Here is a 24,057-nt window from a genome sequence, read left to right on the forward strand (position 1 = left end):
ACCATGGCTAACGCTAGCTGCTCATCATCCCGCTAGCACATCTCCTCTTTAAAGCAGCATGGCTAATGCTAGCTGCTCATCATCCCGCTAGCACATCTCCTCTTTAAAGCAGCATAGCTAATGCTAGCTGCTCATCATCCCTCTAGCACATCTCTTCTTTAAAGCAGCATAGCTAATGCTAGCTGCTCATCATCCTATTAGCATGTTTCCTCTGTAAACCACCACGGCTAACACAAACAGTGTCTAACACAACATAGCTGCTCATCCTCCCGTTAAAGAGAGAGAGAGAGAGAGAGAGAGAGAGGGGGCGAAAGAGAAAGAGAGATATTGAGGAAGAGAGGGAGGGGGAGTGAAAGAAAGTGATTGAGAGAGAAAAATGGAGAGAGGGAGGGAGATGGAGACGGAACAGAGAGAGCGCAAGAGATGGCGGGACAAGGACATGCCTTGTCTCTCCTTGGCCTTGGGAGGGAGAGACAGGGAAAGAGAGAGAGAGAATGGATGGAGAGAGAGAGTGGGAGCGAGAGCAAGAAAAGACATAAGGAGAGAGAGATAGAGAGAGAGAGCGAGAGCAAGCGAGCAGGCCTGCATCAGTCACATCCTCTTGTGTGGTGTCATTAAAGACAAACGCCCTGAACGTCCCTGCAGCACAGAAACTCTGCCTTTTCCACACACACAGCCAGCTGCTTGCAGGCAGGGGGTCAACATATGTGCCTGAAAACAGTGTCTCCATAGTGCCACTGTTCGCTGCATACCGAATACTGATGAGCCCCACGGATGTTATATAAATGTGCATATGCTCAGGGCGGATTGTACAATACTGTACCCAAATGTGCAATCGCAAAGTCACACTATGGTCTCTATTCACGCATTTGTTCTTAACTTTGACGCAATTAGAAACATGTTTCGTTTCCTTCATGAATGCAGTGTGGCGAGTCAAATTATCACCAAAGGTATCATGCAAAACAGTGTTTGTGAGGTTTATCAAAAAATGTTGATTAATCAGCTAAATGCAAGCCAAAAAAAACCCCCAAAACTTGAAAACAAACTCAAACTTTTTTGGGGGAAGATAATCTTCTAACACATTTCTGTAGTATCTTACAAAACAATCTATCTTCAATTTAAAAGCCATAAATCATCCGATATTTCACTTTGACATTTGCTTCATCAAGATGCACACTATCTACTATTAAAATAGCATTATTGTGTGTTAATCTCAGAGGTCATTGTGCAGTCAGCCGGTTTAATCAAGGGTAAAAAGGGGTCATTATTTTGCTATAGAAATCTAATTAAACATTAACCGCACGAGCAAACTGTCTGGCACTTGTTGCAATCTGAGATAATCACAATTTTCAGAGTTAATCGGCGCACAAGCTTTTTTTAAAGACGACTGCAGTGTTGCGTTTGATGCAGAAGCACATTTCGTTTAAGACTAAAATGAAACCAAATCAGACTGCATTGGATACGGGTTAGCCCATACTGGGAGACTCAGCCATCTGCTCATAGAATGTGCAGGGAGGACATATTACCATGTTTTGTAAAGCTAGGAGATTCACTTTGTAGATATTCCATAAATGTTATAGTCAGATCTGGCGCTCAATCCTGTATCATAGTTAACCTCCACTTTATTTGTTTATGCACCAATATGTATTCAACAACAACAACAAAAATTATAATAGCTTCATAGAAAATGAATACATTATAGATGTATACTGCATCAATTAGACATTTTAGCACTTTAGCAAGTGAAAAGCCCAAATTAGTCAGGGGTTTCATTGCCATCTTGAGTCCCAGCAAGCGGCTAACTCCAAACGTCTTAGCGGACAACGGCAGATGCCACGGTTCTTTGTGCGCTGCTGCCCAACACAAATGGAAGGACGCCTGGAACTAACGACGCCATTGGAGGAAGCCCATGGTTAAAGTGCTTCAGCTCCCTAATGTGGGCAGAGCTGGGCCAGCCAGAGCCAGAGCGCTCTCAGCCAAACAGTCTGGTGCGGCCTCGCCTCAGCATTAGCTAATGTCCATAATCTAGTGGAATGGAAGCTAATGAAACAGAGGGCCGATAGGCACCAGCTTGCTCAGACTTTTGCGGCCACTTCAGCTTTTGTTTTTTTTGCATCACATTTATCCTAAATTTTGGCAACTGCGAAATATTGTTGTTTAAACAGCATTTGAGTACACACATACACACAAATACGTGCATATCTTTACTTGAATATTATGTTATTATTATTACCTAATAACATGATTTTTCGGATTGTGTTTATGTAACTAAAGAGCTTTTATGCGCTTTGAATGGCCTGGTCTCATCATTATGCGTTTTTATATTATCACATATTATTCAGGGTTATGGGTTTAGAGCACTGTACGTGCACACAACTGGTGCATTCTATTACATTACATCTTATTTAACAGATGCTTTTATCCAAAGAGACGTACAAAGAAAGTGCATATCAAGGTCATTAGAACAAACTACAGAACAGGTTGGATAAGATACAATTCACAAAGTATCGTTGTACAGCCATGGACATTGAGTGCAGGACATTGAGTGGGTCTGTTACCTGAATCCAGGGCCAGCGGTCGTTCTCTGCTGCTGTCCAGGCGTTGACCAGGCCCTTCTTGTTGAGTCGGGCAAAGTAGGGGTACCACTTCTGCAGCCCGAAAAGCGCCCGGTGTGTGGAGGAGGCTGTGATCTGCTGGTTAGAGATGATCCCCCCCTCCATCCCCAGAGGTCCGGAACATTCTACGGAGCAAATGCACACACAGACAAAATGGATGGAGATTAGCTCAAAGTTTCCACTGTAACACGCACCGGTTTCAGCCCGAGCATCCGAAAAATGTGCTTTAAGTACCAAAAAAACAGCAGTCTTTGAACTTGATTGTCAAAATGTCCTTGTCCACCGTCATACTCTCCAGGATGGCACGTTTGTTAAGACCGGTCTCATCGCCGTCGTCGTCATCGTCATTATCATCCTCATCGTCATCGAGGTTGTCCTCATCGTCATCGTCCTCGTGGATGGACTCCGTTTCGGAGGTGTCCACCTTCATGCCCTCCAGCTCGGCGATGTCGGGCAGGGCGTCGCCCTCCTCCGTGTCGCCCGGCGGCGTTCCGCCGCCGTCCTTGGCTTCGCTCTCCAGCGGAGACTCCTTCCTCACGCTCAGCGAGAGCGTGTCCTTGGAGCCGCTCATGGAGAAGGAGTCCCTGGTCCCGCTCCTGCCTCGGTAGTCCACGTAGGGCGGCGGGTCCTTGTTCTCCGACAGCGACGCGTCGCTCTGGCTCAGGTTGATCAGGATGCTGTCCCGGTTCCCCACGATCAGCGTGATGTGCCTGCCCCCGTCGCTCTGGCAGAACCCGCTGCGGTCGGAACTCTCCGCAGGGTCGCCCCCGTCCTCAGGAGGGAGGGCGGGCTTCTCATGGCCTCCGGAGGCAAACAGGGCTTTCAAGCCGGACCTCAGGGACGTTTTGCTACCCTGGCTGGGCTGCATCATCATCACCGACCCGCACGTACGGACAGCGGCCTTAAGTAGTCTCCCGGGGGAAAAACACTTAACCGCTAGCGCATGACATTCATCTGGGTCTAACACAATCTGCCGTTCCCTGAAGTGTTAGGATCACGACATAGCTAATCAACAAACCTATTTTTTTTTTTTTTCTGCTTTCCTCAAAACCACAGAGCAACAGTTCGTAACGCAGCGACGATGTCATGCGTGCACCCGTCTATCAAATATTCAGCCAAAGGTTCTTCTACAGGGCTCTAGTCAGCATGCGTTTGCCTTAAATATGTAAATAATTGGTTAGAGGTATTTCAGTAAAGATCCGGGTCACATCCTAAAAGGGGATAAAATATATATTTTGTCAATCAAGATTTGGAGTGAGGAAAAAATGGGGCTTGTATTGCAGTCTGTGTCGCTGCATGCCAACAAATTGCTACAATTAGACCAGAATGCAATGGCCTCGCTGTCAGAAGATACAAATGCTGATCGCTCCCAAATGAACATGATCCCAAACAGCTCACCCTAAGCTGCTGTTTATGAACACTTTGTATTTATTAAAGCGTTAATGGCAAGCCATTATATTGTCCTTGAAAAATAGCAACTGCTATTGCTTTAGAGGTTTCTCTTCCCATGAAAGAACGGCAGAGAACAATTCTGTTTTTCTGAACGGGTCAGCACAACATACCGGTCAGTTCTAGAGGTTATTTCTCACGGTGCACACTGTAGTGGCAGAAAATGTGAAAGCTGAATGCCGCATTTTGTCTGAAAGAGAACTCGAGCATGCGGAATAGTGAAAGAATGGAGACGTTTGTTTCATCGAGGTGCAGCCTGGAATTAAAATGAAATCAAGCACACCATGGCTGCAGTACCAGATGAGGAAAATGACTTGTGCGTAATTGTGTCCTAATCACGGGTTATTGTGAAGTAAAACAAGTTCCTGCTTAACTAGCAGTTAACATTGGGTGCCTGTATCTACCCATTTTTTGGATTTGTGTTTTTACTGCAGGGGTGTTTGGAGCAGCGTTTGCGCTAAATGTGATAATCTCTCACAAAATGCCTTTTAAGTGCAAGACAATTCTCAATATTCCTAAATACCAGTTAGCAGTACGCCTCCTCCCACACTAAAGAACCAGAACCTTCCATTTTGAAATCCGTAAGTGAATTCTTCGAGCTTACAGTAAATGTTGTTTTTCCAATGGTCTGTATGAGGCAGGCAACAACAAAGAAGTTGTTTTATAAAACATAGATGACTCACTCTTTCTCTTAGAAGATGAACAATCACTTTCTAGTTTGTTTATTTTCCTTAAATTCCTTCTTCACAAATGGCACCTCATGAAAGTAAATAACAAAAAATAAAAGAAGAGTTTTTTTATGTAATGTACAGAATTAAACAGCACACCTGGCTTCTCCTGATTCAGTAGTAAACCATGTGATGTATATTGCCTTTTTCTGATGGAAATAATGTAGCATTTCAGTGAGGAAATGAACTATTTTATGCATTTGTATGTAATTCCACCAAGGGACCTCCAACACCAGCTGGTAGTAACCATCTGTTTGGCAAAATTGATACTGAATGCCAACACACATTTACAGTACTGTAGATTCTCCTGTCCAACACACATTTACAGTACTGTTGATTCTCCTGTTCAACACACATTTTCAGTACTGTAGATTATCCTGTCCAACACACATTTACAGTACTGTAGATTCTCCTGTCCAACACACATTTACAGTACTGTAGATTGTAAATGAACTGAATCTAAATGAAACTCTTCATATGATTTATATTTTGACCAGTAAGCTTAACATGCTTCCTTCACAGTTCTCAGGGATCTGAATCTAAACAAAGAAGAGTATTTCAAATGCATATTTGACACAGGTCATACCCATGGAGTGGAAGACACAGTAGTCAGCTCGCTGTCCCAATTACTTCTTTCTGCTGCTGTGAGTTTTGCTTTGAGCAGGCAATCTGTGCTCCAAAGTGGCAATAGATGACCACTAAATGATGTTTAATGCAATTCCAGGCTATTTTGAATCTGACCATGTTTTTGTACAAAAATGCCGAGAGAGGGGTTTCCATCAGACTGAAAAACAAAATCTGGCTCTAATCGACTAACGGCTAATGCTATTACTACATCTAGCATCTTTAATATATCAGAGAATAGTGAACAGCAAGGGGAAAAGGACCAAAGGTAGCAGTTTGGTACTCCTAGAACACTGCTTTTGTAGCACAATAAAAGACACTTGGATGCATTAGGTATGCATAGATAAGATTACTATCATTTCACTGAAAACAAATGGCATTTCCTAATGAAACAACCCATGATCGATTATATTCATACAGTGCCTTGTATCTGTGATCTGAAAGCGCTTTACAGAATGGAAATGAAGACAGACACGTGTTCTCTCCCATTCGCGTGTTTAATGTAGATTCTCGCACTCTCTCCCATTCGCGTGTTTAATGTAGATTCTCGCACTCTCTCCCATTCACGTGTTTAATGTAGATTCTCGCACTCTCTCCCATTCACGTGTTTAATGTAGATTCTCGCAGTCTCTCCCATTCGCGTGTTTAATGTAGATTCTCGCAGTCTCTCCCATTCGCGTGTTTAATGTAGATTCTCGCACTCTCTCCCATTCGCGTGTTTAATGTAGATTCTCGCACTCTCTCCCATTCACGTGTTTAATGTAGATTCTCGCACTCTCTCCCATTCACGTGTTTAATGTAGATTCTCGCAGTCTCTCCCATGCACGTGTTTAATGTAGATTCTCGCAGTCTCTCCCATTCGGGTGTTTAATGTAGATTCTCGCACTCTCTCCCATTCGGGTGTTTAATGTAGATTCTCGCACTCTCTCCCATTCACGTGTTTAATGTAGATTCTCGCACTCTCTCCCATTCACGTGTTTAATGTAGATTCTCGCAGTCTCTCCCATTCACGTGTTTAATGTAGATTCTCGCAGTCTCTCCCATTCGGGTGTTTAATGTGTCCCCAGCACAGAGGCCACTAGCATGCACCGGGCCACACGCGGTGGCCATGTATCACGTGAAGCGCGGCGGTGGCCCTCGTCTACAATCCGGAGAGCGACAGACGAGGAAACATGGAAACGGAGAGACACATAAAAGAGCATGGACATGGCGGGAGGGAGCTCCAGAAGGCAGGGAGAGGACGGGGGGAGAGAGAAGGGGTTACCGCACTGATAACTGGGTGAGTCATTTATTTGGAGGGGCGGGGGGCTGTCTCCCGCTAAACCTACACTGCCCTCAGCAGGGCCAGGGCCCGGGCCTCTCTGGGAGAGATGGATCTCCTGAGTCCATAAACAAGCCCTTCCCTGTGGGGTTCCCCTGGACCAGGGAGGGAGGAGAGAGGGGGGGGGGAAAGAGAGGGAGGGAGAGAGGGAGTGGGAGAGGGAGAGGGAGAGGAAGATAGAGTGAGGGGGGAAGGAGAGAGAGAGTAAGGGGGAGAGAGGGAGAGAGAGACTGATTTGGGGAGATAGAGTTAAGGAGAGAACATGGGGACAGATAGATTTTCTAATTTTATTTTGAATACACTTTTAATTAAAATTGTCTTCCTTAGGCACAAGTCAAGTACTCACTGTACCTAAAACAAATTCATTCAAAAATTATAGTAAGTATAATTAAGTATAATTAACCTATACTCCCAAACAAGCCAACATCCCTGTCATCATCAGACAGGGTCCACTGATTCCACACTCTCAATGTGTTCTTCCTGGCTTTATACTCAGGTCCAAAAATAAACATTCCAAGACATTTAATTTAAAGCCCTGGAAACCATCTTTCCAAAGGACTAAATAAAAAGCTCAACCTTGGGCACTCAGTAAATAAATGTGACTGAACGGAGAGGAAACTCTGGCCTAATATCAGAGCCCGGGTGCCCCCGATGTCTGCTCCCCGCTATTGTGGAGTCCAGAGAATGAGAAGGCGAAGGCCATGTTTACTATTTTAAACATCCGAGGGGACAGGCCTGGACAGGTCATCCAAACAGTGGTTGTCTTCCAGAAATGACTGTATTTTAAAGGATTCATTTGTCACTGCTGGGCTCAGATTCAATCTGACTCACAACGAGCGCTGCACTTATGTTTGAGGATCAGACTCAGTAGTGATGTTTTGTTTTGTGTGGCTCCTTCAGCCAGCGAAGGCCTTGAAAAAGAGGTGTGTGGATTCTTTAAACAGTCAGTGATCTTAAATCAGTTAAGTGCTGACGCATACTAAAACCAGCAGACCCACAGCAGTCTGATGTTGTATGAGCCCCTTCCCTGCATAGTAAAACACTGTTGAGTATGCAACGTTGTTATTGCATGCAAAATGTCAGTGTAAAATATCTTATGAATCAACGGAATTCAGCATACACAGTGCACTGTTCTTCAGGTATCATGCTTTTACGGTTTACATAATTTACTTTTACACTATCCAAAGGGATTCCTGGGCTTAGCCAAATATGAAAACACGTTTTCTGCATACTCTGGAAGCAAACACAATGAAGTCATATTTCTTCAGTGTGATTTCCAAAGAGAGTTTAATCTGTGTGGTGTGTGTCTAATCTGCAATTCAGATACAGTCTCAGTTTCCTAGTGTTAGTCCTTGTGTTAGTCATTCCTGCTTCCTGGCTTACTTTGGCACCCTATGAATGAATGTGATATAAATGGATTCTCTTTCACTGAATAACAAGAGCAATGCTGCGATGAACAAATTGCACTCTAATTTCTTAAACCAGTCTATTGCCGTTTAAATTAACTGAAGACGTATGAAGCACTTATAATTTCATTGTCTGATATGTAGCTCTGGTGGTCTTCTGGTTATAGTTTCGTAGATGCAGTATTTATGATCATATACACTCACTGAGCACTTTGTTAGGTATTTATTAGACTTATTGGTCTTCTGCTGCTGTAGCCTATCCACTTAAGATGTTCCAAGCATTGAGTGTTCAGAGATGCTCTTCTGCATACCACTGTTGTATGTTGTATGTGTGGTTATTTGTGTTACTGTCACCTTTGACCAGTCAGGCCCTTTCCTCTGACCTCTCTCATTAACAAGGCATTTTTGCCCACAGAACTGCCGCTCACTGGATGTTTTTTGTTTTTTTGCACCATTCTCTGCAAACTCTAGAGACTGTTGTGCTTGAAAATACCAGGAGATCAGCATTTTCTGAGATACTCAATCCACCCTGTCTGGCAAAATCATTCCACAGTCAAAGTCACTTAGATCACATTACTTCCAAAAGCTGAACCTCTCGACCATGTCTGCATGCTTTTATGCATTTAGTTGCTGCCACATGATTGGGTGATTAAGTATTTTAATTAACACGCTGGTGTACAGGTCTACTTAATAAAGTGCCCAGTGAGTGTGTATTATTACAAGGGAAGGTACACATCTGTCTGCTATATCATTTGAATCTTCAGAACCCTGTGCATATTCAAATTCAAAAAGAGGGTGCTTCCTCTTTAAAATGACACGTTTTATATTTACAGCTTGTATTGCACATGTTCATTTACATTTGGGTTCTGAATCTCCTTAAGTTAATACTCCAACGAAAATATTCAGTCAGCATTCCATATTATTCTATCCGCTTAACGGCTTCCATCCACGCTCTTATAACTATTATTTGTCTTATTTTTATTACCGCTAAAAATCAATTTAATGCTCCATGTTTATGGTGGATTAGAACATCATATTATCTCCTGGCCTTTCATAAGAGAAGAAAAATCAGGGCACACATGCACGCACACACATGCACACATACACAGAGACACAAGCATACACCCACACATACACATACATACACACACATGCACACAAACACATGCACACACACATGCGCACATGCACACACACTCACATGCATACACACACGCATGCACGCACACACACACTCACATGCATACACACACGCATGCACACACACACTCACATGCACACACACACACTCACATGCATACACACATGCACACACACAAATGTGCACACACTCACATGCACACACACACACACAGACATACACACACACACACTCACACACACGCTTGCGGTCTCCAGCTGAGGCAGACCCAGACAGATTAATTTCCCGGGCGGAAACCGCTGACCGATGGAGCAGGCCTGTGTGTGTTACGCGCGGCGAAGCACGTCTTTATCATGCGCTCGGTATGCAGAAGCAGGTCTGAGCCGGCCCCACTGCATGCTGGGTAATTCTCAGCTCTCGGGATAGCCTCTGGCAGTTAACGAGGCGGCGAATGCGAGCTGATTGGACCCTCGTGAGGCATCCACACGGTGACCTCACCGCTAAATCACCCAGCTGACACGAGCACAATGTACGCTGATAGAGAGACTCAAACTGCCCCCACGTTACTAACGAGGGACCTGGCCTGAGCACGTGCGGGGGGAATAATGAGCCGGCTGGGAGCTCCACGGTGTCCTCTTCAGACCGCCTCTCGCCGAACGTGTCTGTGTGCTAACTGTGGCGCGTTCTCTGTGGAGCTACTGTACGAAGGGGCCATGTGCTTTCTTATGATGAAATGGAAGGGGAGTGCGCATCTCCGTTTCAGCGAGCGATCGCACCCGGGGCTTCTTTCTTTCACTGCAGAGGGGTCACCTGCGTGCCCTCTCACACACACACACACACACACACACACACATTCTCACCTGTGTGCTCTCACTCACAGTTCAGCTCCGTACAATAACAGACACTCTCACATCTGTGTGCTCTGACACAGTTGAGCACACCACATGCACACACACACACACACACACATGCGCACACACACACACACACACATGCATCCACACACACACTTGCGCCTACACATACACTCAGCGAGCACTTTATTAGGTATTTATTAGACTTCTTTTTTTTACTTATTTGTCTTCTGCTGCTGTAACCTGTCCACTTAGAGGTTTGATGCATTGTATGTTTAGAGATGCTCTTCTGCATACCACTGTTGTAATGTGTGACTATTTGTGTTACTGTCACCTTCCTGTCTGCTTTGACCAGTCTGGCCCTTCTCCTCTGACCTCTCTCATTAACAAGGAGTTTCTGCCTGCAGAGCTGCTGCTTACTGGATGTTTTTTGTTTTTCACACCACTCTCTGCAAACTCTAGAGACTCTTGTGCGTGAAAATCCCAGGGGATCAGCAGTTTCTGAGATACTCAAACCACCATGTCTGGCACAATCATTCCACAGTCAGTGTCACTTATATCACATTATTTCCCCATTCTCACTTTTGTTCTGAAAAACAGCTGAACCTCTTGACCATATCTGCATGCTTGTGTGCATTTATTTGCTGCCACATGATTGGCTGATTAAATATTTGCAATAACAAGCTGGTGTACAGGTCTACCTAATAAAGTGGTCACTGAGTGCATATACACACATGCAGTACCCATGCACACACACACACACACACACACACACACACACACATACACGTCACTGAGTCCTCAGATAGACGGTGAGGGAGGCAGGATCAGCGGAGGCAGGCCCGTCTCTCCACAGCAGGCCCCCCACTCTCCCCCCTTCTTCTGTAGTTTTCCGTTCCACCATAACCCCCACATGCTCCAGCAGGCACCGGGGTCCTGGGTGAGCGATGCCACGGGCGGTCCTGAGCCCCCTCCACGGGAGAGGGTCCTGGGCTCCTCTCCTCCCCGCTCCTGGCTGTCCCTTATTTCACCCGTCCTGCAGGCCCCCCGGCCTGACAGCCGCGCTGCTCCGACTGTAACTCTAAACTCCAGCCCCCCTGCTGGTTCACTCATCACGCTAAACGCACCTCCTGTAAGTCACTCTGCCCAATAAACCGTCCCAACCGTAAATCCGCGTCGGCTGACGCACCCGTGTTTATCTCTCCTCGCCTCGTGTCTGCGGAGCGAAACACCACTTCACTGCGTTTTCACTCTTTAATTTAATTATCTCCTGGGGATGCGGAGGTTCTCCCATATCTGTGCCGCGGGATTTCGATTTCTGAGTGCGAGATTTTACCGATCGCTTGTCGTACGTCATTTTCTCTTTGGCGTTTGAATCCTCATTGATGGTTTCAGTATCATTGTGTGAAAATGTCACACTGTACACATCTGGATGAAAACAGCGGGCTGAATCTCGCATACCTTACAGAGCTATTCTTTGGTCTTCGCGTAAGAGCTGATAATGATCATTTAAACCAGCCGTTCAATGTTAGAAAAATCTTCTATGCTTTCGGAAACAAAGGGACAATGGAGGTACATTTCTGTTCTTCAAGGATCAAGTTTCCCAAATGTACCCTGAAAGTACAGTAATGTTCTCTTTGGGTACAAAGCGCAAAAGGTACAAATTAATTATATTTTGCTGGCTAGGGGTACAATTTTATGTCGCTTTAGGGTACCACTCCAGCGACAAGCATTTGTGCCTTTTTAGGCACATTCCGTACCTATTACTGCGAGTGCATATTGTCCTGTGTCAGATTCACTAATTTCAGTAGAGGCAAAGAGTGTGTTGCTTCGTATGTACTGTATATTCATATGGAGCACAGAGTACATTGTATTCTGTACACAACAAGCTATTCCCTTTAAATGTGACCATGTATTTCAGCTGTTTGCCAGTGGCAGAATGAAAGGGTCAGATTGCCATGCCATTGATTTCTGGGAAGGGTTCCTGTGAGGCCAGTCCTGGTTTTAATTAACCATTTAAACAGCCCCCGTTGCTGTGATTATCTGACAGAGACCTGGAGCCACATTCAGCTCTGAGACTGTGAGCAGCGTGATTTAATGTCCCATATCTTTGCCTCTTTTGACATAACTGCTAATTAGAGTTTACATGCCTAGTACTAACAGGAGCCATGTTACCTGTCAGAAGGGGAACACGTCCTGCAGAATACAGGGGGTTTTGACATTTGCAGGCAGTTAAAATGCCATTGCCAAGCACATATAGTAAAGCCAGGACTGTCTACAAACTCTTGAGTTGTTATCCTGGTGCTTGTAGCTGACTGTCTCAAATGTAGAATGGTGCAGTATGCAATATTCCTGTAGACAGATTCACTGCAGTATCATAAATGGCCACACGAGGCAGGCTTTGCCAAGTATTTCTTCTGCTATTTATTGTACTCCACTTCAGGACAAAATTTGAGGCAGTTTGGCTGAATATATTTTTAAGAAATATCCAGTTCCTTTGTGAATCTATCTCCAGAAGCCATCATTTAAATGTCTCTTCCCTTTGTGTTATTTGGACCTAGATTAAATTGCAAATGGGCGAAACAGAACTTAAATTGCAGTCTTTACAGCTCTTAGCGCATTAGCATTGAAAGCGCTTCTATCTCTATTTTTCCTGTCACTGATAGCAACTCCAATATATTAGTTATTTTGAGGGAGATACTGATCAGGCCTGTCTCGACACATGAAATGAACAATTTGCCCTTGGTCCATAAAGAACTAATATGGGAGCTGATGAATTCTGTTCGAAGAATGACTGGGGAACATTACTCCTCTATCTGGTTTAATACATTTCTTCAGGTTATCTAAATGAAGTAAAAGAAAAACAATATCCCGTTTATTTATAAAGATAACACAGTGAACCTTCATACAGCCATGTTGTATCGGTTCTTTCTGACAGTCATCACCAGACCATCAATTTGATATGATGCCCAACACTAATGTTATTGATATGTAGCGTTATTTTATTGCTGCGACGAGAATGTACGCAGTATGGAATGCACACTCCTGTGTTGGGAGAAGCGTGAGGTCGTTGACCTCGGAAATGAAAAAACGAGAGGAGACACAGTGCTGTGGTCTCCTGCGCTCTTGGTGGAACATGCCGGAATGAGTCCAGCAGAGAGGAGGAGTCCTCACGTTTCCTGTTGCAGTGCAGAGTAAATCAGTGTGCCGATGATTGTTTCTAAAGTTCATCCAGAAGTAAAATTTGCCTCCCCAAACAAACCCAAACCAATACTGCCAATAGAAAAAGCAGAAAACCCCATGTGTTCATTATTTAGGTATTATATTGTAAGGTATTATTTTCTTTCTTTTAAAAATAAATATTTTGGTAATTGTTTAGAAGAACAAACAGGCTGTAAGGCTACTAACTCTGTAAAGATAGAGTTAGTAATGCCAACTTCATCTTAAACCAGACACACAGCCAAAGCACTCAGAAATAGAAGAGATTATAATAATAATAATAATAATAGAATAAAAACAGCGGAAGGTGAGACAGATCATGGCCACTGGGCACATCTGCTCATGCAGTCCCATTGAAATGCAATTACCGTGAAAAGCCATTGAACCGAATCAGACAATGTTCTGAGAAGCTTGTTCCTACTCGCCCGGGTTCTAAGAAAAAGCATGTTCTAAATTGGTCCTCTGTAACAAATGAATCCTCTAAGCCTATCCACTTAGAGATTTGATGCATTGTGTATTCAGAGATGCTCTTCTGCATACCACTGGTTATTCCTTCCAGTCAGATTTGACCAGTCTGGCCGTTCTCTGACGTCTCTCATTAACAAGGTGTTTTTGCCCACAGAACTGCTGCTCATTGGATGTTTTTTGTTAATGTTTTTTCAACTCTAGAGTCTGTTGTGTGTGTAAATCCCAGGAGATCAGCAGTTTGTGAGATTCAAACCACCCTGTCTGGCACCTACAATCATTCCACGGTCACAGTCACTTAGATCACATTTCTTCTCCATACTCCATACTCCTTATCTCCATTTGGTCTGAAAAACAGCTGAACCTCTTGACCATGCCTGCATGCTTTTATGCATTTATTTGCTGCCTCATGAATGGCTGAATAAATATTTGCATTATCAAGCTGGTGTACAGGTTTACCTAATAAAATGCTCATTGTCTGTACACTGTATTTTGGAGAAACATTCAAACCAGTGCATTGAGCTGATTCACATGAACAATACTGCCAGACCTGGGTAACAGAATTCCCAGGCCAGTGAGTTTAAAGGCAACATCACTAAGTTTTTAATCCTTCATGTAACCAGGGGAGATCGATTGAGAACATGTTCACTTTTGCAAGGATGCCCTCAGAGAAATGCCTGAGAGAACAGGCGAGAGAGAGAGATCAGGTGCGAAGCCCTCGGAGGGGGCTTGAACCTGCAGCACCCAACCGCTCGGCTACCCTGCCGCCCAGCTAACAGCACTGCAGCGCTAGTATTTCAGCATAAGTTGCAGTCTATTAGGCATCCTCTGCGGTTTTGGGAAATGAGTAACATTCATCGCGCAGACGGCGATGCCTGGACCACGCACAAGCCCTGAGCCCGTCGGCGCATCTGGGCCGGCCTCGAATCCGGCGGATAACGGCTCGCGCAAGCTTCCTGCAACGCTGGAAAACAGGAAATAAAAGAGCTCCTCAGAGCATTCCCTTCCATTTCACGCCCCGCGTTTACGACTCTCCCCTGGCCTGGAAAGCTGCCTGGACTCCTCATTAATCGGACACTTTAACTGCAGTCCTTCAAGGTCTCGGACACCGAAGCCCTTTGTGCGCCTAAAATGTGACAATAACGGAAACGGCACCCGCCCCAGTGTTAGGGTGTTCACAGTGCTGCAGGCGGTCAGAGTAACAGGGGGGGGCGGTATGTAAGGCAGTATTAGGGTGTTCACAGGGCTGCAGGCGGTCAGAGTAACAGGGGGGTCGGTATGTAAGGCAGTATCTGGCGTTCACAGTGCTGCAGGCAGAGCGGAGGAAACCGCATCGTCTACCTCAGCCAAGTACGTTCTGCTCCCTGTGCGTCAGGAGACGCGCGACTCCGTCAGCTCGTCCCCATGGCGACACGGATCCCCAAAGTCTCCAAACAAAGTACCGGTGGGGCTTGAGAGCTCACGGCATGGGGGCTTGATCACAACACGTGGGAAAAACCTGAAAACATCCCCCTCTCGCGGGGCCACATCATTTTTCCAACTGCAAATAACAAAGTGGAAAATAATGACTTCACGAGTGCCGTGGGCTGCAGGTGACCCCCGACCTCGCTGCGTTTTTGCCGCTAACTCCGCTAAATGCCCTGACTTGTCCTCTTACGTTACATTCGAGGCACATTATGAAGCTCCCATTTCATTTCCACCGGAGAGGAGCCAGCATGCCCGGGTGGATCGACCACTTAGCGAGGTTTTTAGTCCATTTGCCAAATTGATTAAGTGTCATCATAAAACAAAAATAAACATGATAAATAAACGTGAATGCCCGATACATTAGCGCTAAGGTTACCAGGGCAATAACAAAATGCCAAAGTTTCAAATTCCCCCAGCTCAGATTTATCGTTCTCCAGCATAGCCATGCAGCATACAGTATTTCATAGACTGCTTACTTCAGTGTTATTTGATAATATGAAATATCGAAGGAAAACGGCAGGATGAAGGTTACAGGACATACCATAGATTTCTCCACATTGACTCTCATTAAAAATGAAAAACCGAATATACAGTATGAAATGACAACAGCTGTCAGTCAAGCGCCTGGATTCATATGACTGAATATTGTGCATAAACATCTCTAGTTCTCTCGACTACATTAGTACTAGTATGGATCTTGGAAAAAGAGTAGCGCTTTGTTCACTGAAAGACCACAGAGACGATAGCCACGCAAACCTTTGTTTGGACCGTGCGATCAAATGGTGTCCCATGAATTCGGTGCGCATTGAAATGCTAATAGGCTAAATCACGGTTGCGATCATGTTCGGGGACGTAAGAGAGCTTGGTTTCTGAGGGACGACATTAAGGTCGTGAACGCTTTTGAAGAAAACTCTTCAGTCATCCCCCTGTGTCTCGCTTAAAGCTGCTTTGCACCAGAAGACAAAGGTGAGAATGTGTGTGTTTGAATTCCATTATCAACACTGTGGCATGTCTACTGCAGGTGCCAAAAAACCTGTATAAGAGATTTGCAGTTTTGTTCTCTATATACTTTCCTTCATGTAAACTGAATAATTAATGGTAAACAATTAGGCTTGTTAATTAAGTTTGCCTTCTAAGATGCGGGTAAACAACGCGCAAAACGGAAAGAACAAAGCTAACATAATTATTTTCACATAGACTTGGAAATTCTCCCGGCAGGATTTCAGAGTCCTTAATATAAATAACAACAACACCGTAAACTCTCTAAAGTCTCAATCTTACACAGTTCTCTGAGTCTTGTCTGAGAGGAGGGGGCGGGTGGGGGGGGTTAATGGTGAATAAATATGGCGGTCCACATTGGTACCGGCCTCAGCGGTCACTGAAGTGTAATGGAAGTGGTGTCCCAGTGCGCAGAGCAATTAACCGCCATTGTTGGGAAAACGGCTGTAACCTGCACCAGGGACAGCGACACACCGTGAGAGCAGGGCTTCCTGAACCTCTCCGTCTGCCCATGCCTACACCTGGCCTGGCGGGAATCCAGCCACGCGGACCACTCTGGCAGAAAACGGCGGAAAAAGATGGCGGCTGCTTGCCAAAATGCCTATACAGCTGAATCCTCTGTGTTAAAATCAGCTCAGAGTAAAGTGCCAACAGTATATGCACTTAAAGTGTTGAACTAGAAAAAATGTAAAAAAAACTTTCACTGGGTGCTGATATATTTTAGCACTCATTCTGAGTCATGCGTTACAACCACCGCTGTTCTTTTTTTGTGTATTTATTTATGATATCGCGCTCCATACTGGACTAATTTTTCCCTTGGAGATTTTATGAAGCATCCGTCTTCCAGTCTATCCATGTATCCATCTCGATCTATCTTTCTAAGAGTCTGCTGTGGTACAGGCTTGGAGTGGTTAGGTACAGACAGACAGACTAGCAGATAGAGATGGTGAAGGTGAGATTCTCTTCACAAACAGTCTCCTGGAAGCAGAGGTGAATTGTTTTCCTGGCAGCCAAAAACTTCTGGAGTGTGTGGGAGTGGGAGTTGTTTAAAAAATGAAAATAACATTTTGAAGAGAAGTTTTTGGAATGTTTTTTTTTCTTGAATATTCTATTCTCTATGGATTCTTTCTCCAATCCAATAAGTCTGTGTCCTAGAACATTGCTTTCAATTTGTAGCGATTGTTACATCAGCATTAGACAGTGGGGCGACATGGCTCAGGCAGTAAGAGCAGTCGTCTGGCAGTTGGAGGGTTGCTGGTTCGATCCCCCCCCCCGGGCTGTGTTGAAGTGTCCCTGAGCAAGACACCTAACCCCTAAATGCTCCTGACGAGCTGGTCGGCGTCTTGCATGGCAGCCAATCGCCGTCGGTGTGTGAGTGTGTGTATGAATGGGTGAATGAGAAGCATCAATTGTACAGCACTTTGAATAAAGGCGCTATATAAATTCCAACCATTTACCATTTTACCATAGACTGTTCTCTCTCACTTTACTATAATGTACATGAATTGGAATACAGTTTTTTAGTTTAAACGCTTTAATTAATAATTAAATTAACTTTTCATTAGTTAATGTATTTGTTAAATACTAACTAACGTATTAGTTAACTGAATATGTATACATTAGCAAACCATAGGATTAACTGGATGAACTTAACCATGCAGTATTAACAAATACTGATTTTCTTTCATTTCGATATCAATTGGCATTAACTAATGTAGTTGTTAACATGAATTAATGAATGTACAAATGCATAAACAAAGCTGTACAGATTGTCTTCTCAGTAGATAATTAACAACTACATTAGTCAATGCCAATTCATGTAACCTTTATGTGAAGTGTTAGGGAGTGTCCAGTTAAGAGCATTCTGATGACGTGTCTGAGAACTCACAGCTTAAAGTGTCCAGTTAAGAGCATTGTGATGACGTGTCTGAGAACTCACAGCTCACAGCCCTGAATATAAACAGTGTACTTACTGTACTGAATATAACCAGTGTACTAACTGTACTGAATATAAACAGTGTACTTACTGTATTGGCAGTTTCTGCCCATGTACTCCCCAGGACACTCGCATGAGTAGTTGGCCACCAGGTCCGTGCAGATTCCTCCATTTTTACACGGGTCCCTTTCACACTCGTTCACGTCTGCAAGAGCCAAGAAATCAGAAGGACCAGGTTAATTTCTTTGAAGCAGAAGAGAGGGCAGTTAGCATGGCATCCATGGCCTTGTTTATCAGATCGGTTTTGGACTTTTTAGTACTTTGTTGAAGCATCTTTAGATGCATAATTTTACATAATGTACATAATTACTCAAGATCCACAATAGATGCGATAGATGAAAATATCAAAATAACCAATCCATGACCTTGCTGAAAAATCCATCTTAAACCAGCCTAAATTGGTCAAGCTGGTTTCATGTGTGTTTTTGGACACTTTTAGCTGGTTGACCAGCTGTTCACCAGCTGACCATCCTAAATAGTTAGCTGGTCAACCATTTTGCCAACCAGCTTACTTTACCAGCTTAACCAGCTTTGACAACCTTTGGCGAGCTAGAGACCAGTTTTACCGGCCATAGACCAGTTATTACCAGCCATAGACCATTTATTACCAGCTATTTGTCAAAAATCACACTTTCATCCATCTTAAACCAGTTGGTCTTAGCTGGAAGTTTCAGTAGGGCAAAATAAGCATTTATTTTGAAGAGATATAAATGTGTTTTTAAGTTTCACCGGTATTGCATGACCGGGTTTGACTCTGCGGTGCAGTTCATATTTGGCAGGCACTGGGCTGTGTGCTGCTTCACCTGACCACACCTCAGCTGCTTATTGGCTGGAGCCCGGTAACAACAGTTCGGGTCCAGCGCTTAGCTGCCAAGCCCTGCTGTGTTGAGGACGGCACCCTGTGTTCAGTCCAGCTTGTAAAACAAGTTGTTCGGGGACCCCGACCGGCTTTAGGTGCAGTGAACACGCTCACACACACTGCGGAACCCGCTAACTTCCCTCTGCGGCTTCAAACGGCAGGCTCCCGCGAAAACTGTGGTCTGAGTAAACATTTAAAATAAATACATTTAGACTGTTTGCACAGGTCTTTTTTTTTTTTTTTTTTAGAGCAGCTTGGTAAAATGTGGACTAGGAAAGTAGAAAAATAAAAGTAAGTGAAATCTCTCTACCGTGTCTCTGTACAGAAATGACTAAGACACACCACCTTGTGTTAGCTTAACATTTTTCTGCACCGAGATGAACAAAGCCGGGAAGAATCTGTGAAAATGCGTTCCTAGAAACCTGCTGCATGCTGCTGTTTGAAAAATACAGGCCTGTTCCCCAGAGCGAATGGCAATAATATAACCCCTTGATGATTGGCAGTATTTCACAGGCTGTTTACTACCCATGAGGAGAGAGGGGACTGTCTAAAAAACTCTTAAATATGACTAATGTCAGCAATTCACACATAACAGGCACTGCTAATCCAAAATAAAACTCCCATCGCGGACCACAAGTTTATTAAAATGCAGGCTGTCGGCCAACCTACAGTGTGGTCGTTGATCGAATGATTGGTTGAATTGGCAGTACAGTGAGAGAGGGACAAAACTACACCAGTAAACTGTAAATAGAAAAAGACAAAAATTACGGAGATATTTCTCTAATCTTTCAAGAGTAGCAATTCACCCATCTTTGTGTTATCCCTTTTTAAAATGTTTGATATTTAACACCAATAGTGAAGGGCACCTATGCTTATTCTCAAAATATTTTCTTTTCTTTACACTTACTAAATCAATACATGCCTGAGCCTAAAATACATATTATGAATTGTTTACTATGGTTTCCATCTATAAAAAGTAGCTACATCATTGCAGAGTCTTGTTCCCTTGGTTAGCTTGTCCTCTTGATAAACCGATGCCTGAACAGTTTACAGCAAAGTCACGCATTAGCATAGCAGTCCTGACAACACTGATTTTCGAATGCTTGGTGCCTCCAACCAGAACCCTTCCCGTTTTTTATTTTTTCTCCTACTGTATACGTTCCTCCTATTTACTGGAGGTGAACGACCCTAAATTATGCCATCAGAGGCCCTGGGGCTATGAAGCAGTGTGTGATTACACGCAGGGTTAGCATGGTTACATACAGGCGGGCATTTTAATAGGTAACCTTTTGATATAGTGTTTGCACGGCATAATACATCTCCGGAGCTTTCCGTGGCAAATCTATGCAAAGCGATTCAGCGCTACGCAGGCACATTCTCAAACGCTGGGGTGAAATGGCGGGTGTTCCCCGTCCGTGCTCTGCACACTCCGAGGTTATTGTCTTCTGACATGGTCTGACAATCCCACCCAGAGCCCACAGTCTCCTGATCTTATTTAATCTCTCTCTATCTCGCTCTCTCCCCTCCCGTTCTTTCTCTCTCTCACTCCTTCTCTTTCTTTCTCCCCCTTTCTCTCCCCTTCTCTCACTCTCTTTCCCCCTCTCCCTCTCTCCCTCTCTCTCTATCTCTCCCCTTCTTTCTCTCTCTCACTCTCTCATTCTCTCTCTCCCCCTTTCTCCCTCTCTCTCTCACTCTCTCTCCTCCCTCTCTATATATCTCCTTCTCCCTCTCTCTCTTTCACTCCTGCTCTCTCTCTCCCTCTCTCTCACTATCTCTCTCCCTCTCGTTTCGTCTGTTCTTGGGAGATGTCTTGTGTGTTGGCGGTGGCGAGGGCTGTGTTTGCGCGGTGGAGAAGGACGAGGGAGAGAGCGCGTCTCCGCTTCAGTCCCCTGGTCTTCTCTCACACTCCGCTCTGTGTGTGCCGAGCCTCCTACTCCATTATTCATCACGGATATCCTCCCCACTTCCTCTGGAGAGCCATGGCCTTTAATGTAGCTGCGTATCCAACACTGTGAGTTCACTCAGAGAGACAAACTTCTGTCAACTGACCTCGCTTTTCTGTCTGTTTCCATTTTGCAAAAACGCTTTACGGAGTGTGTGATATCCCTGTCTCCTTACTGTACATAAAAGGCCCCCATAATGTGTAGAGAAGGTCCCGCCACAGCGAAAATAATTACAGACTCATCTAAATATAATTGGGGACTGGATCCGGTGGGAGATGATGTAAGAGAGTGACAGTGACCCAGAGGGGAACATTGTTGACTCCTAGACTGAAAAACCCCTCTCTCGGGAGGTGAGCTGCAAGACAAAACACCGCAGGATCAAACACAGCCCGAGCCCAGGGAACGCACTGCCGTGAGGAAAAAGAAACACAGGACTAAACGAGATGTATGTGTGCAGCACTACTGTACGTCAGATACAGTCTCCTTCACAATGACATCCAGAGGCACTGCCAACACGAGAGAGAGAGAGAGAGAGAGGGAAAGAGAGAGAGAGCAAGCGAGAGAGAGAGGGAAAGAGAGGGAGAGCGAGAGGGAGAGAGCGAGCGAGAGAGAGGGAAAGAGCGAGAGGGAGAGAGCGGGAAAGAGGGAGAGAGAGACAGAGAGAGGGAAAGAGGGAGAGAGAAAGAGAGAGAGTGAGGGGAGAGAGATAGAGAGAGAGAGAGAGGGAAAGAGAGAGAGAGCAAGCGAGAGAGAGAGGGAAAGAGAGGGAGAGCAAGAGGGAGAGAGCGAGTGAGAGAGAGAGGGAAAGAGAGCGGGAGGGAGAGAGAGAGGGAAAGAGGGAGAGAGAGACAGAGAGAGGGAAAGAGGGAGAGAGAAAGAGAGAGAGTGAGGGGAGAGAGATAGAGAGATAGAAAGAGAGGGAAAGAGAGAGAGACAGAGAGAGACCTATATTATGACACTACAAGAAAACATCAAAAGGCACAGAAAACCATCAACTCCCACAAAGCACAAGGGAAAGAGGGAAGAGAGAAAGAGTGAATAAAAAAAAATTACCTGAGAATTAAAGAAATTCCCTAAAGGCTTTCTAAAGGAACCACACCGCTAAAATAGCTTGAATAAATTATGAAAACTGCACTTAAAATGTTGCAAAATATAACACATCTTTGTGAATCACCTTTGAGAAGCAAAGATGTGTTATATTCATATACTGAATTACTGAAAATATCTTCTGTTTTTTAACACTGCCATGTTGAAAAGAGATGTACAGTGAAGTGCTAACTAAACGGTGAAGGCGCAAGTCTCCGAGCCCTTGAAATGATAGACCACAGAAATGATTTCCTCAACATGGAGAAGAGGACTGCTTTGGCTGTTGACACAGATCTGCATTACAAATTTGCACACACATTAATAGAAATACACGAGCAGAGAGGCAAAAAAAAAATTATGCACACCACAGCTGTGTATCCCGCTGTGGCTTTCCACGGTTCCTGAACCTTCTCGGCCTGATCATTACTCCTGCAATACTCCCCCAAAAAGCCGCAAAAATGAGGTGTTCACACTGCAAACGTCGGGCAGGCTCCCCCAGTGTTGCAGCTGAGGTGTACCCCACGGAAAGGCACCGCCCGTTTGGCTGAGCGTGTGTTCAGAACGCTAAGGAGGAGAGAGGAGCCCGTCTGGTCTCTTGGCTCCCAAGGTTCTCCTTCGCCGCCTGTGGAGGTGCCCAAACAGAATTCATATGGAAAGGGGGGCGGGGGTGGGGGCGGGTACTTTACCGAAACTCCATCACACAGCCTCAGGGGTAAAGTACTGGAAAGTTCCACCCCACCCCCGCAGTTTAAAACGCGCGTCCAAGCCTGGCACTGTTTTATCTTTATCTCCAAACCTTCATTTCGCACTCTGTCGCCCACCAACAGTCTCAATGCCAGGGTCACCTCTGGGGCCCCAGCTCACAGCCAATAAAGTACCTGACCATGGGTGCTTAGTCATGGGCTGGCCAGCAACCCTGCCCCCCTGTTCTCTGCTAGATAGTCTTTAAAGGCCCACACACTAATTTTCCGTGTTTTTGAGCTTTTCGTATCATCCTCAAGCTTTTGGTTTGTGTTCCATACTGATTAAAGTAAAAAACTTGCAATTTTGGTCAAACAATTTTAGGAACAAACTGCTTTTCCAAGCTATTTGTAAAATTTCCTACGTGACATGACCTATGTTTTTGGATAATTATCAGATGACATTGTTAAATATAAACCTGAGCCCACTGAATCTGCCTTTTTAAGACAGAGCCAAAAGCCCTTTGTACAACTTTTGAGAAGCCTGCTGATCGTCTAATTGAGTTAGTCAGTTCTTGGTTTGTTATTTACTGCTTATTTTGCTCCTCAGTCCCTCATTGTTGTATTCACTCAACTTAAGCTACACTTTCGCCACTGTCCATGTTAACGCAGAGAGCTGACCACAGGAGGCGGAGGGAAGGGGTTAAAGACTTTTCAAAAAACCTATGTCAGTGCTCCTTGCTCTTCCTAAAACCAGGGATAAAATGCTGGGCATGTGGGCCTTTACAAGTGAAGAATTGGCTTTTTTTAAGTTAATGTTTCCTAAACAAGTTCTTATTCAAACAAATGTTCTCATTCCATTGGCAGATCTTGAAATACGTTCAAACTGTCTTACCTCATTGGCAATATTTTCATCTTATTTAGCAAAAAAAGATTTCAAGTCTCAATATAAGACTAAAATATGTATTTTTGGGTTTTGCAGGTAGCATCCTTCAGGAAGGGAAGCAGGGTTTCAGAGACTCGGGGGAAGGGTTGCCAGATTTATAATTTGTCAAAACCAGACAACACATACAATACAGGTCAATACATAAACGTCAAAACGGGGAGCTGTGCTATGACACTGGGGAGTCTTTGACACGCTAATTCATTACAAGCTACCTGTACATTTCTTCCAACAACTTCCTCAAAGCAGAGATCACACTGTC

The 24,057-nt window shown here is 44.6% G+C and overlaps 1 protein-coding gene across 4 annotated transcripts in view; it reads right to left on the reverse strand.

The window, feature by feature from the left end:
- LOC133140345 (EGF-like repeat and discoidin I-like domain-containing protein 3) overlaps positions 1 to 24,057 on the reverse strand; it is a 154,900-nt gene that overhangs the window by 53,087 nt on the left and 77,756 nt on the right. For all 4 annotated transcript variants that reach the window (XM_061260231.1, XM_061260229.1, XM_061260230.1 and 1 more), the window contains 2 exons: positions 18,316 to 18,429; positions 2,559 to 2,740 (listed from right to left, as the gene is read on the reverse strand). In XM_061260231.1, the coding sequence (XP_061116215.1) occupies positions 2,559 to 2,740; positions 18,316 to 18,429 (296 nt within the window). The remainder of the gene's footprint in view (positions 1 to 2,558; positions 2,741 to 18,315; positions 18,430 to 24,057) is intronic.

The sequence above is a fragment of the Conger conger genome, chromosome 11 (assembly GCF_963514075.1).
Source record: "Conger conger chromosome 11, fConCon1.1, whole genome shotgun sequence".
NCBI lineage: Eukaryota > Metazoa > Chordata > Actinopteri > Anguilliformes > Congridae > Conger > Conger conger.